This window comes from Ambystoma mexicanum, chromosome 2p (genome assembly GCF_040938575.1).
Source record: "Ambystoma mexicanum isolate Mex_15411 chromosome 2p, UKY_AmexF1_1, whole genome shotgun sequence".
NCBI classification, from domain to species: Eukaryota; Metazoa; Chordata; class Amphibia; order Caudata; family Ambystomatidae; genus Ambystoma; species Ambystoma mexicanum.
Genome location: NC_090923.1, coordinates 939,976,578 through 939,988,646, shown reverse-complemented (window position 1 = coordinate 939,988,646; position 12,069 = coordinate 939,976,578). Strand labels below are relative to the sequence as shown.

At 44.0% G+C, this 12,069-nt stretch overlaps 1 protein-coding gene across 3 annotated transcripts in view; it reads right to left on the bottom strand.

The window, feature by feature from the left end:
* Positions 1-10,390, bottom strand: part of VASP (vasodilator stimulated phosphoprotein) — a 476,938-nt gene extending 466,548 nt beyond the window's left edge. For 2 of the 3 annotated variants that reach the window (XM_069644704.1, XM_069644701.1), the window contains exon 1: positions 9,946-10,390. Coding sequence is in view for 2 of the 3 variants with exons in the window: in XM_069644701.1 (XP_069500802.1) it covers positions 9,946-9,950 (5 nt within the window). In the remaining variant the exon portion in view is untranslated. The remainder of the gene's footprint in view (positions 1-9,945) is intronic. The other variant, XM_069644707.1, reaches the window with a different exon arrangement.
* Between the last annotated feature and the right edge of the window lie 1,679 nt (positions 10,391-12,069).

The following is a 12,069-nucleotide window of genomic DNA, read 5'->3' as shown; positions in this document are numbered from 1 at the left end:
AAAAATGTATCGAGAAAAGATAACAACTTTAAATGGGTAATTGAAAAAGCAGAATTAAACATCGTATCATCTATTAGATACCTGGGCATCCTGGTTAACAATTCCATCTGTGAATCTGCATGGACAAGCGATCTTCTAGAAAGAGCAGATAAACTAGGTCGCCAAGGAGCCAAAATCAACAAAGACTTTGGAAAATTTTCAATAGCCCCACTACTAACATTCTACCTGCAGAAATTTATTCCAACCATAACTTTTGGCGGGGCGACAGGCTGGAACATCGAGCATTCCCTGTGGCAACAACTCGAAGGGAAGTTCTGGAGACGAGCTCTGAGTCTTCCAAAATATATTTCAACTGTAGCTCTGAGATACGAATTGACGCAGAACTCTCTACATGACAATACTATGGCAATCCCTATCATTTATGAGGAAAACACTACTTGGTTCACAAATTCCAGCATATAGAATTTTTGCAAAGGAGGCAGAATATTCACAATCAAACATACTTCAAACATGGAAGCGTAAAATAAAAACCATCATGGAAGCCGCTAACATCTCTATAGATGAGCTGATCAACCGACCTCAGCACGCAAAAAAAAAAACTCGAAATCTGGGACTGGATATCAACTCACGAGCTTCGTGTAACTCGGAAAGCCACTCTCCCAGACTTGACGAGTATGCTGAAACTACACTCCCCCCCGAAGTATCTCACAACGTGTCCATCTCGTTACCACAGGAATCAATTCCTGAAATTCAGACTAAATGTTCTGAACAACAGAGAATCATTATATCAACGTCGATCTAAAGTCACTCCCTCAGATAAATGCAGGTTTTGTAACTCTGGTGAAGTGGAATCACTAAAACATCTAATAACATCCTGTACAGAGCTTACCACTACCCGAGAACTACACCTGCACTCTTACAAACCCATTTTATATGACGCAGATGAGTGGTGGGAAACAGTTGCGGCCGGGCAAAACATCAAACTCACATGCAGTATAATAAACTTCCTAGACGCAATCCTGACCACAGATCAAACCTGAGGACATGAGACAAGACCTCATCATGCGTGAGGAAAAAGGATAAAGAAATAAAAGAAGTGGAAACGACAATGTCAACTTAGCTTTACTTGGTGTATAACAGCCAAAGTGGGAAACTCTTGTAACAAAAGTTTGATACATGTATTAAACTGTAGTTTTACAATTAAAAAAAAAAAAATAAATAAATGAAGAAGAGTGATGAGGGGCTATAAAGATTACTTAATGGAAACTGCTTTAGTCCCAAGCCTTCTCTTAGTCCTCCCAGTCCTAGTTCCACAACCACCCGTGAAGGGGGCAAGGGGAATTCTGGGGCTTAACGTCCTACAATACCGACATGAGAATCATTGACTGGAGTGCCCCTATTCCCTTCCACATCAAGGATCACGCCAGATGTGGTCGGGGAGGCAGGAGAATTCCAATGGAAGACTAGAGAGATGCCCCACTAAGTAAGGACTGGGATGACAAGGACTCAGTAACAGGATCATTGGCAAGTAATCATAACATGTCAAGAGGGGGAGGGGAGGGGGTCTAATATTCAGCCCCATGGGACAGAATAAAGATTCTTCACCCCACCTTCTACTGGCCCAATAGTTTTAGGGGGCAGTGAGACCTATACAGTGACAACTGATGTTGCACCCTAATTATTGAAAAATGTTTTAGGTGTCCCCCTCACCAAAAGAAACATGCTGCACTATGAAACGCCCACCACCGAAGGCCATGCGACTGCACCAAGTTTCCCTAAAAAGCACACTAACCCACTAGACAAGTCAGGGTAGAGCGCGTTTCAGTGTGTCAACATCATAACTCTTAACCCACTAGACACTCTACACTCTTTAAATACCCCTCTGCCAGACCCCACAGACAACACAAACAATTTACATTGGAAACCTGAAAGACAGTCTTATCTTTTCAGATCTACACACATCAGCATTTCAAAAAACGAACCTTGTTCTGCTCCTACATTAGTCCCCTACCTCATGCAGACCCCAACGCTCAAAAACCACATGCCACGCAAGACTCAAAAACATAGCACAACAGGGCATAGGAAGAAAGTACCGCCTTTGGTGGTGCAGGACTGTTGAAGGGCCAAGCAACTTCAATGACTGGCAGCAACAGGGTAGTAAATGTATGTCGGTTCTGCTGTGGTCAGTCAACTCACGGAATTCAGGATTTTAACCCACACTGTAATGTAGGCACTTCGACACATTACTTCTAAGCTCTAAACGTGTTGGCTTTCAAGGACTACAATATTGCTTTATAGAGCGGCAGCGAGGGCCGTACAGGGCGTTATGGGCCCTGAAGACCGAATTAAAGGCCTGAGCGAAGCAAGGGCCTCTAACGAGGTATGAGGGAGCATAATGCAAGGTACAGCCCGAGCTGCGGGTCTATAAAGCTATTAGAACACCCTCAGTGTTGAATTAAAAGTAGAACAAATGAGAAATTATAAATATATGTTGCAGAAATTAATTATTGGGAAAATGGTTACAGGTTGGAAAGAGTCGTTTTCTCAACAAAAATGTATGAGGTTTAAGTGTGTGGTGCCATAGAAATTAAGGGTGCAATTGATAAATTGGCCACGTGGAAAAAGACTGGGGACTCCAGTTTTGTTTACATTTGTGGTTGAGGTGGTACACAGAATTATGGACAGATGTACTTGGTAGTACATCTGGAAAAGTTTCTTCGGTTGGGTTGTTTTCTGTGACAGTTTTGGATATTTATTATTTTTTTGGTGGCAGGAGTGCACATGATCAAAAAAACTTCCAAGAAACAAAGTGTATCCACTAAGTTAAGAAAGGCGCATCTCAGTTTGCCCCAATTTGGTTGCTAATATTCAGTCACTGATTTATGATATGGAAGTAATAGAGTTCCAATAAATTCTTTTGGCAGGAATTGTTTAATTCACATTCCTATATCGTTTGCCGCCAATGGAAGTTTAATTTTTATACATCACACAATGAGTTCTCATCTCAAATTGCCCATAATACTTTGGTGCCAATGCATTTCGGATACAATCCTTCTTCAGGGCGGTATTATAGCAAAAAGCATAAAAATTAGTTTAACTAGTAACAGTATATGTATATGCAAATATAGTAATTATAACAAATATAACAATTATTGCAGACATTTGTAGAGAGTTATTTCGAAAATCACATACCCATCCACGAGTCATGTTCATTTGGAGAGGAAATAAGCAAAAATAAAACAAAACGGTATGTCAATTAGTTGACTAAAGTAGAAAGACATTCTATCATTTTCTTTTAGCTCTATATATTTGTCATACCTCGGTCAAGCCGATCTCTGAACTCGAGTCGTTGTACGTATACACAATCAGATCTATAAGCAAATTAAACAACAATTTTGAGTCATCCTCAATCTCTTTCGTGGGTATGTTAATCCTAATCGGTACTGCTGTACTTACTCAGCTCCTGCCGTGCACAACGTGTAGCTGCAGACTGAGCCGCTTGGAACGCGCTCGTGTAAGTTTACCTTTCGTTTTAAAGGTCACCATGGAGACGGTACGAGGCGTCGTGGACCGACCTGGTGCACGTACGCCTCGCGCCCCACCCCCGAGTGTTAGCCCGGGGGCGGGGATGTCTCCATGGTGACCAGCACTCTGTGAGACAGTGCAAGTAGTTAACTGTCTACAGCGTCAATTGGCGCCGTAGCCGTAGTAATTGGAAAATTAGCAGCGTGTGTCAAATTTTTTAAAAAATTTTTTGTCGTAGTAGTGTTTATATGCAAGACATAAGGTCCGCATTAACAATTGAACATATGGAAGAGATAAACAGTCTAGAGCATTTTCGCTCCCGAACATATTTACTGTCGCTACTAAGTCATTAGAGCAATTTGGGGCAAAATAAACAGCGCAATAATACAACTAGGAAATAAATTGTGACAAAAGGATAGCAGATATATGACAGATATTTACATGGCAGGTGTAAATCTTCTTTAGATAAAAAATCGAAGAGTAAAGAAATAATTAAGTTGACCAAAATGCTTTTACAAAAAGCACATAAAGTTTATTTCTTCATTGAGCCCCTTTGGAGAAAGGGAGCTCAGCCGGTCTATCCAAAAGGATTCTCTTTGGTCCATCCTTTTTTGGAAATTCTCGTGGATGTCTCTTTTTGAAACCACCTCTAGGATGACGAAACGGATTTGGACCAAGTTGTGTTTCTTTTCATCCCAATGTCTTGACACTGCTGAGTTTGGATTATGGTTTCTTATGCACGATCTGTGTTCATTCCACCTAATTTTTGCTACTCGCAATGTCTGACCCACATAGTACAGTCCACACGGACATTTGATAGCATAAATCACGTTGGTTGAATCACATGTAGCAAAATTTCTCAGTCTGATTGTCTCTCCTGTGTGTGAATGTTTTATTGTCTCTCCTCTCATCACATAGCTGCAATTACTGCAACTTAAACACGGAAACGTCCCAATTCTTTCTGTAAGCTTCTTTTTAGGTGCTGGTTTAGTTTGAACCAGTCTATCTTTTAGGTTTTGACTCCGTTGGTAAGCAAATGTGGGTACTTCCTTAAATAGATGTTCAACTCTCTGATCGCATAATAAAGTATTCCAATGTTTTTGAATAATGCACTTAATGCGATTACTTTGTCGTGAGTATCTAGACACAAACACTAATGGTGGAACTGATTCCTGTCTGGTTTTTGTCTTCAATAGCTCTTCTCTGTTTTGTGTAGCTACTCGTGATTCTGCTGTGTTTATTTCCTCTTCTGTATATCCTCTTTCCAGGAACTTTTTCCCCATCTCACGGATAGCTAGCTTGTAGTCTTCTGGGTCACTTACCAATCTTTTCACCCTGAGCATCTGGCTGTATGGAAGATTTTTTATGAGGCTCGGTTGATGGAAGCTGAGACGTTGTAATAGATTGTTACGATCCGTGGGTTTTCGAAAGATGGTAGTCTGATATCCTGTGTCAGTAATCTTAATGTCTACATCCAAGAAGTGTATGTTGGTTTGGGAGTGTTCTTGAGTGAAATGGATACGAGCATCTATGCTGTTCAGATGTGCGAAGAACTTTAGGTATTCCTCTTCCGTATCTTTCCATATTCCGAATATATCGTCAATGTACCTGATCCAGAGACTTAATTTCAGGAACCAATGTTCATTCTGTAGTATATGTTCGGATTCGAATTTATGCATGAATGAATTAGCATAAGAGGGGGCCGTCACAGTAATTGCAGCTATGTGATGAGAGGAGAGACAATAAAACATTCACACACAGGAGAGACAATCAGACTGAGAAATTTTGCTACATGTGATTCAACCAACGTGATTTATGCTATCAAATGTCCGTGTGGACTGTACTATGTGGGTCAGACATTGCGAGTAGCAAAAATTAGGTGGAATGAACACAGATCGTGCATAAGAAACCATAATCCAAACTCAGCAGTGTCAAGACATTGGGATGAAAAGAAACACAACTTGGTCCAAATCCGTTTCGTCATCCTAGAGGTGGTTTCAAAAAGAGACATCCACGAGAATTTCCAAAAAAGGATGGACCAAAGAGAATCCTTTTGGATAGACCGGCTGAGCTCCCTTTCTCCAAAGGGGCTCAATGAAGAAATAAACTTTATGTGCTTTTTGTAAAAGCATTTTGGTCAACTTAATTATTTCTTTACTCTTCGATTTTTTATCTAAAGAAGATTTACACCTGCCATGTAAATATCTGTCATATATCTGCTATCCTTTTGTCACAATTTATTTCCTAGTTGTATTATTGCGCTGTTTATTTTGCCCCAAATTGCTCTAATGACTTAGTAGCGACAGTAAATATGTTCGGGAGCGAAAATGCTCTAGACTGTTTATCTCTTCCATATGTTCAATTGTTAATGCGGACCTTATGTCTTGCATATAAACACTACTACGACAAAAAATTTTTTAAAAAATTTGACACACGCTGCTAATTTTCCAATTACTACGGCTACGGCGCCAATTGACGCTGTAGACAGTTAACTACTTGCACTGTCTCACAGAGTGCTGGTCACCATGGAGACATCCCCGCCCCCGGGCTAACACTCGGGGGTGGGGCGCGAGGCGTACGTGCACCAGGTCGGTCCACGACGCCTCGTACCGTCTCCATGGTGACCTTTAAAACGAAAGGTAAACTTACACGAGCGCGTTCCAAGCGGCTCAGTCTGCAGCTACACGTTGTGCACGGCAGGAGCTGAGTAAGTACAGCAGTACCGATTAGGATTAACATACCCACGAAAGAGATTGAGGATGACTCAAAATTGTTGTTTAATTTGCTTATAGATCTGATTGTGTATACGTACAACGACTCGAGTTCAGAGATCGGCTTGACCGAGGTATGACAAATATATAGAGCTAAAAGAAAATGATAGAATGTCTTTCTACTTTAGTCAACTAATTGACATACCGTTTTGTTTTATTTTTGCTTATTTCCTCTCCAAATGAACATGACTCGTGGATGGGTATGTGATTTTCGAAATAACTCTCTACAAATGTCTGCAATAATTGTTATATTTGTTATAATTACTATATTTGCATATACATATACTGTTACTAGTTAAACTAATTTTTATGCTTTTTGCTATAATACCGCCCTGAAGAAGGATTGTATCCGAAATGCATTGGCACCAAAGTATTATGGGCAATTTGAGATGAGAACTCATTGTGTGATGTATAAAAATTAAACTTCCATTGGCGGCAAACGATATAGGAATGTGAATTAAACAATTCCTGCCAAAAGAATTTATTGGAACTCTATTACTTCCATATCATAAATCAGTGACTGAATATTAGCAACCAAATTGGGGCAAACTGAGATGCGCCTTTCTTAACTTAGTGGATACACTTTGTTTCTTGGAAGTTTTTTTGATCATTTTGGTCCTAGTGCTACAGGACCTCTTTTGAGATTGGCAGCTCCAGGCGAAAACAAACCATACAAACTACTAATTATCATATCTATGATTTCTAAAGGACAAACTGTGAACTACAACATGTAGTGCCCTTCTTATCCTCTTTTTCTTAGGAGTGCACATGATAGCACTAACAGTATTGGGGTTTGATGGTGTGCTTTATACTGCAGCATATTGCCTTTTTTGCTAGGTGCATTTGTGGGTCAGCATAACAATTAACATTGTGTGCAATGTACTTACTTTTCCTGTTTCACCCCCCTTTAAGCCATTCACATTGTACGGTGGACAAAAGAACGTGAGGGGGTGTGTGTAAGGGGCCACGTTATGTTGGCAAAATATTAAAGAGGACATGTTTGCTTTCATTGCAAATGTTGCTGCATCATTCACTTTTATCCCGCTTTATTTAGTAGGCGGGGCTACATTAGGGAGGTTGGTCTTGCAACATGCAATACTGAACTTTAACTCTTTCCATTCTGGTATGAGACGTAGACCAATGCAGCAAGTTTCCAGGCTGCAGTGGGTGGTGGCAGCGGCGCAGGCAAGAACTTTCAATTAAGTTGTGGGCTGTAATCAGTCTGCGGGCTATACCAGTTTTTGTAGCCTGCAGATTGACCAGTGACGTTGTCCGAAACGGCATTAGGGTGTTCCAATTAGTATTAGCGTTTACTACAGCTAAACTAATTATCGTAATGGTATTTTCCACATCATGAAGGAAACTGCTAGCCCCAGAATGAAAACTAATGCAAGCATGAAAAATGCATTGTTTTACACCACTGTACTTTCAACACAGACTAAAAAATAAAAAATAAAAAAAAAGTGTATAAATAAGGTCACCTGCCCCTTCTCTGGGCCTCAGAATTGCACTCGCCCTTAGCGAGTGAAAATCCATATTTGGAAAGCAATACTTTGTGTCATGTGGATAGCTGAGGGAGAAGGGGACTTTATGTCTGGCTAGTAGCTTGCCTCTTAATATTTGGACCCCTGGTTTAGACATTGTTACAGACTTCCATCTTGCCGTTATACGTTATGTTAAGAATAATTGATGAGCCGCATCAAAGCAAACACGTTTTGCAAGTCGCTCGCAAACATCAGATTTATTCTGTAAAGGTCGTTTTATTGTGTTAGACACTGGCTTTCTTGGAAGCAGGCAGACCTAGTAGGAAACTGGTTCTGTGTGGGGTCACACTCCCAATTGCCTCAACATTCACAAACAAGAAAGGAGCCGTTTAAAAAAAAAAGATTTTACGGCACTATCTACACGTTGCTCTGCTCACGGCAGCTGTGAAGGTGAGCAAGTCCATTCAGAAACTGCCAGAATTTCGGGGTCGGTGGGGGATAAAGCACAACTAGCCAACATAGCCATTACAGAGATGCTCACCCAGTCATGTTCTTTCTGTTTGATTATAGGACTCGTAATCTTGGATGTAAAAAAAAAAAAAAAAAAAAAACACAAATAAACAAATAAAAAACAAAAGTTAAAAGTAAGTTTCAGAAAGCAAAAGGCGCGGGGCATACAATGACGTTAAAAAGAGATGTCAGTTGGGCAAGTAGAGCAGCAGGAATGGCATTGTTTTTTGGGGTAAATTGGAGGTAGGGAAACACTGTTGAGCGACCTGGCCATTTTTTTCACCTTTACCATCACCATCTTGCAAGATCCCCCGAGGCAGGTAGGGGAGGGCTGGTATGCCCCCCGCCCCCCCCCCTTTAAAGGAGGCCTCTTATTAGGGTGAGATGTTTTGTTTCTAGTGCAACCCAAATTACGCAATCAGGAGAGCGTGTCAAGTATCACACCCCTCCCCCCTCCAGGGCGTTTGACAGTTCTAGGTTTACTTCGTTTTACAATTGGACGGAGCGCAGACACTAGAACCCCAGACAGGATAACTAAAAGGCTCATGGAGAAGACGCGCATCCAGTTCCCGGATGTCATAAGAAACAGAGGGAACATTCCAGAGGCCCCACCTGCCTGAGCCGCCTCCAGGGCACAGGCCCAGGCGTACAGCAACACCTGGACGGCTCCAAGCAGGCACGGGGCGTGGCCAAACCTTCCCAGCTGCCCCTGCTCGGCGGGAAGCGCTCGTCCCCGAGATCTAAACAACTCCTCCGTAAAGGGGGTGGGGGCTTCAATAAGCAAGAACCCGAACTCTCTTGGGGAGATGGTATTGGCTATTAATAACGCCTATTGTGAGAACGATTCGTGGGAAATTAAAACCCCTGAGCTAACCACCCTAGTTCAAAGAGCTAGGCTGGCTTGTTGCCAACATGCCAGCCTAGCTCACCACTGCTGGTTACTGTGGGGGCAACCGGCAATCCCATGAGACCTCAAAGTAACAATGCTATGGTAGAAATGTCCCTGAGGCTTAGCGTGGTCTTCAGATATGTGCCCGTCAGACCACTGGGCCACCCCTTTACTGTAAACTCCTCGTTGCAACCTAATCTGTTCAAACCACATCTACTGCTTTGCATGCGTGTCCCACGTTGAACATAAAACGTCAACCGTCGTCGGTCAGTGTATACGGACTTTTCCAGAGGCGTGCTGTGTAGATTCCCTCAAGTTTAACACAAGTGAACCCTTTTCTTTCCTGAAAAGGTACACGCAAACGTGAGCACTAACTAACAGGGGCGACTGTAAGTTGAAATGGCAATCCGACTCCTCGGCCATTCTCAATCCGTGCAGCGCAGAGACTAGCAAGGGGCCTTACGTGCATTTTCAAAGAAAGAAAAGGACAACGCCCTGTGCCCCAAAAGATGCCAGTTAGAGAGTACGCGAGCCAGGTGTGACGCGCCAGAGGAAGTACACGCGGCACGCACTCTGCTGCATACACTCCAAGCTCCCCTCAGAATACCCCCAAAAGAAACGAACCCCTCTCGTAGCCTGGGCATAGCGCCTGGATTCCATTCAGCTTGCCTTACAATTAATACAACGAATGAACAGGACAGCCAGTGGAAGCACAAGAAGCAAGCGAGTGGGTGTGCATGGGAGTGCTGGGTGAGCGAGAACTTACCTCATCGTGACGCCGTGCCCACTTTCCTTTGGCGTGTGAGAAATTAACACCGCCCAGGTGAAACTGGAAGCCCTTTGTTTGAAAGTCTGTGGGTGCGGAGAATCCCAGGGGCGTAAATGGGCCCCTCCTGCCCCGTTCGGTCACTCCTCGATGTAGGTCTGCCCAGCCTCCGCCTGGGGTGTCCCATCCAGCACTGCAACAGCTGCCGCTCCACTTCCCCCTCAGCACTTCCTGATGCCTCCCGTCACACCCCGGCGTGCAACTCTCACTGCCCACCGGGCACAGCCCACATTGTATCCTCGTTCTGCCGGGGGCTACTTTGGTCCTCAGCGCTGGCTCTTCCTATTTGTTACTCTGTGTCACTTACTTACTTCTAAGCTACAATCCTGTCCTAAATTCCACTCCCTGACTCCACAATGCACTGCTCTCTGCACTTCCTCCCAGAGCCAAACCTGCCTCTTAAAAGGGCGATGGCAGCCCAACCCCTCTTAAAGCGGCGATGGTCTGACTGGTTGGATCTAATGCTACTGCCTCTGTTGTCACGTTTCATTGAAACGATAGCTTAGTGGGTTAAAGCTCACGTTGCAAAGATATGTGTGTAGGACGGCGGTCACCAATAGTGAGAGGAGTGCGACTGATTTACGTAGCAGTTCACCAAGTAGTCCAGTTATTGTGCCCCACAGGGAGGTTTACAAAAACACATTATTAAAATGTTTGAATTTGTGACACAAGTTCCCGGGTACAGTGGAAGGGGCGCTCGCTTCGCCGGCCCCATCCTCTCCGTTTTTCCTTTGTGCTGGGACGGAACAGCCGCTGCGGAATGACACGCTGCGCACACTTGTCAAACCTGGAAGTTGTGGAGCGTTGAATTCTATATACTATCAGTTGTGAACTAGGAGGACTTCACGTTTCTAAACGGAAAACAATGTCGTACCTGCAATTTGGCAACTTCCTCGTGTTTCTGAAGTGATGTCGTCATTTTTCAATAAAACGTTTAAATAAAAGACATCGGACATAACGATTCAACAAAGCATGGGCAGTTTTATTAAGAACAATTAATTACACGCACGATAGTTTGAGTGTTCTGCGCGGCGAGGAGTCGTTTTTTAAAGTGGGGATTTTATAGTTTACATATTCAGCTCTTAAGCATAGATACATGACACGAGTGCAAGTCTTGATATATTGCCAAAGTATTGGCCGCAACAGTTTTTAGCTCCGGTTAGAAAGTACTTTAGATTTCTGGCAGAGCTTTTGAAGTAGTATCTACATGAGCCCTTGTGCCAATCAGCTACTGTTGGAGTGGTGGGGGCTGGCCAGGGCCCCCACCCGCATTCACACACAGCCACACACTCGCGCCGAAGGAACCACGCCGGAGACGTGTAGTACGTTCGGTTCTCTGGCGCCAACTGCCGGAGGACCGTCTTTATTAACATGGCGCATGCGTGAGCCTCGGTCCCGCTCGCGCATGCGTACAACTGCGTAGTCACTACGCGGCATCCCTCCTTTTCCCCCAAACAAGAAATCTTAACAACCAGTACAATCAACAATAACAATTTCAAAGTTTAACTGACAGTCTGTCACTGGTTACGAGGCAGAGTCCATAATAAAGTCTTGGAACCTCTGTGGCGGCTTGCGTCCCGCCCGGCTTGGGTACCTGCGTGCCTCAGCTGTGGGCACCTCTGGTGTCCCAGGAGTCTCTGGCGGTCCATCGTTTCTCGGTGACGATCCTGTGTCATTTTCAGGGCCCTGCATGACGCTTTCTTCCGGGTTTGGTGCCGCCTCTATGCGCTTGAAGAATGATGCATTCCTGGTGACCGTCCCTCGGGCACTGGCTGCTGTGACCATGGATCCCTTGACGTGGGTCACCCCCAGCGGCTGTGTTTCGTACGGCAACAACAACTTTCCTTCCGGCCTCCGATTCCGCACCAGCACGGTGTCCCCCACTGCAATCACTTTATCTGGTAGTCCCCGCCGTACCGTCTCTCTCTTGTTCTGGGCGGCACTCTCTGCTCGTACCCGGTTGTTGTCAATCTCTCCCGGATATCGACCTTCAACTTCGGGCAACAGTCCCCGTGGGGCCCGTTTAAAGAGGGCCTCCGCTGGCGCGACCCCAGCGGATTGATG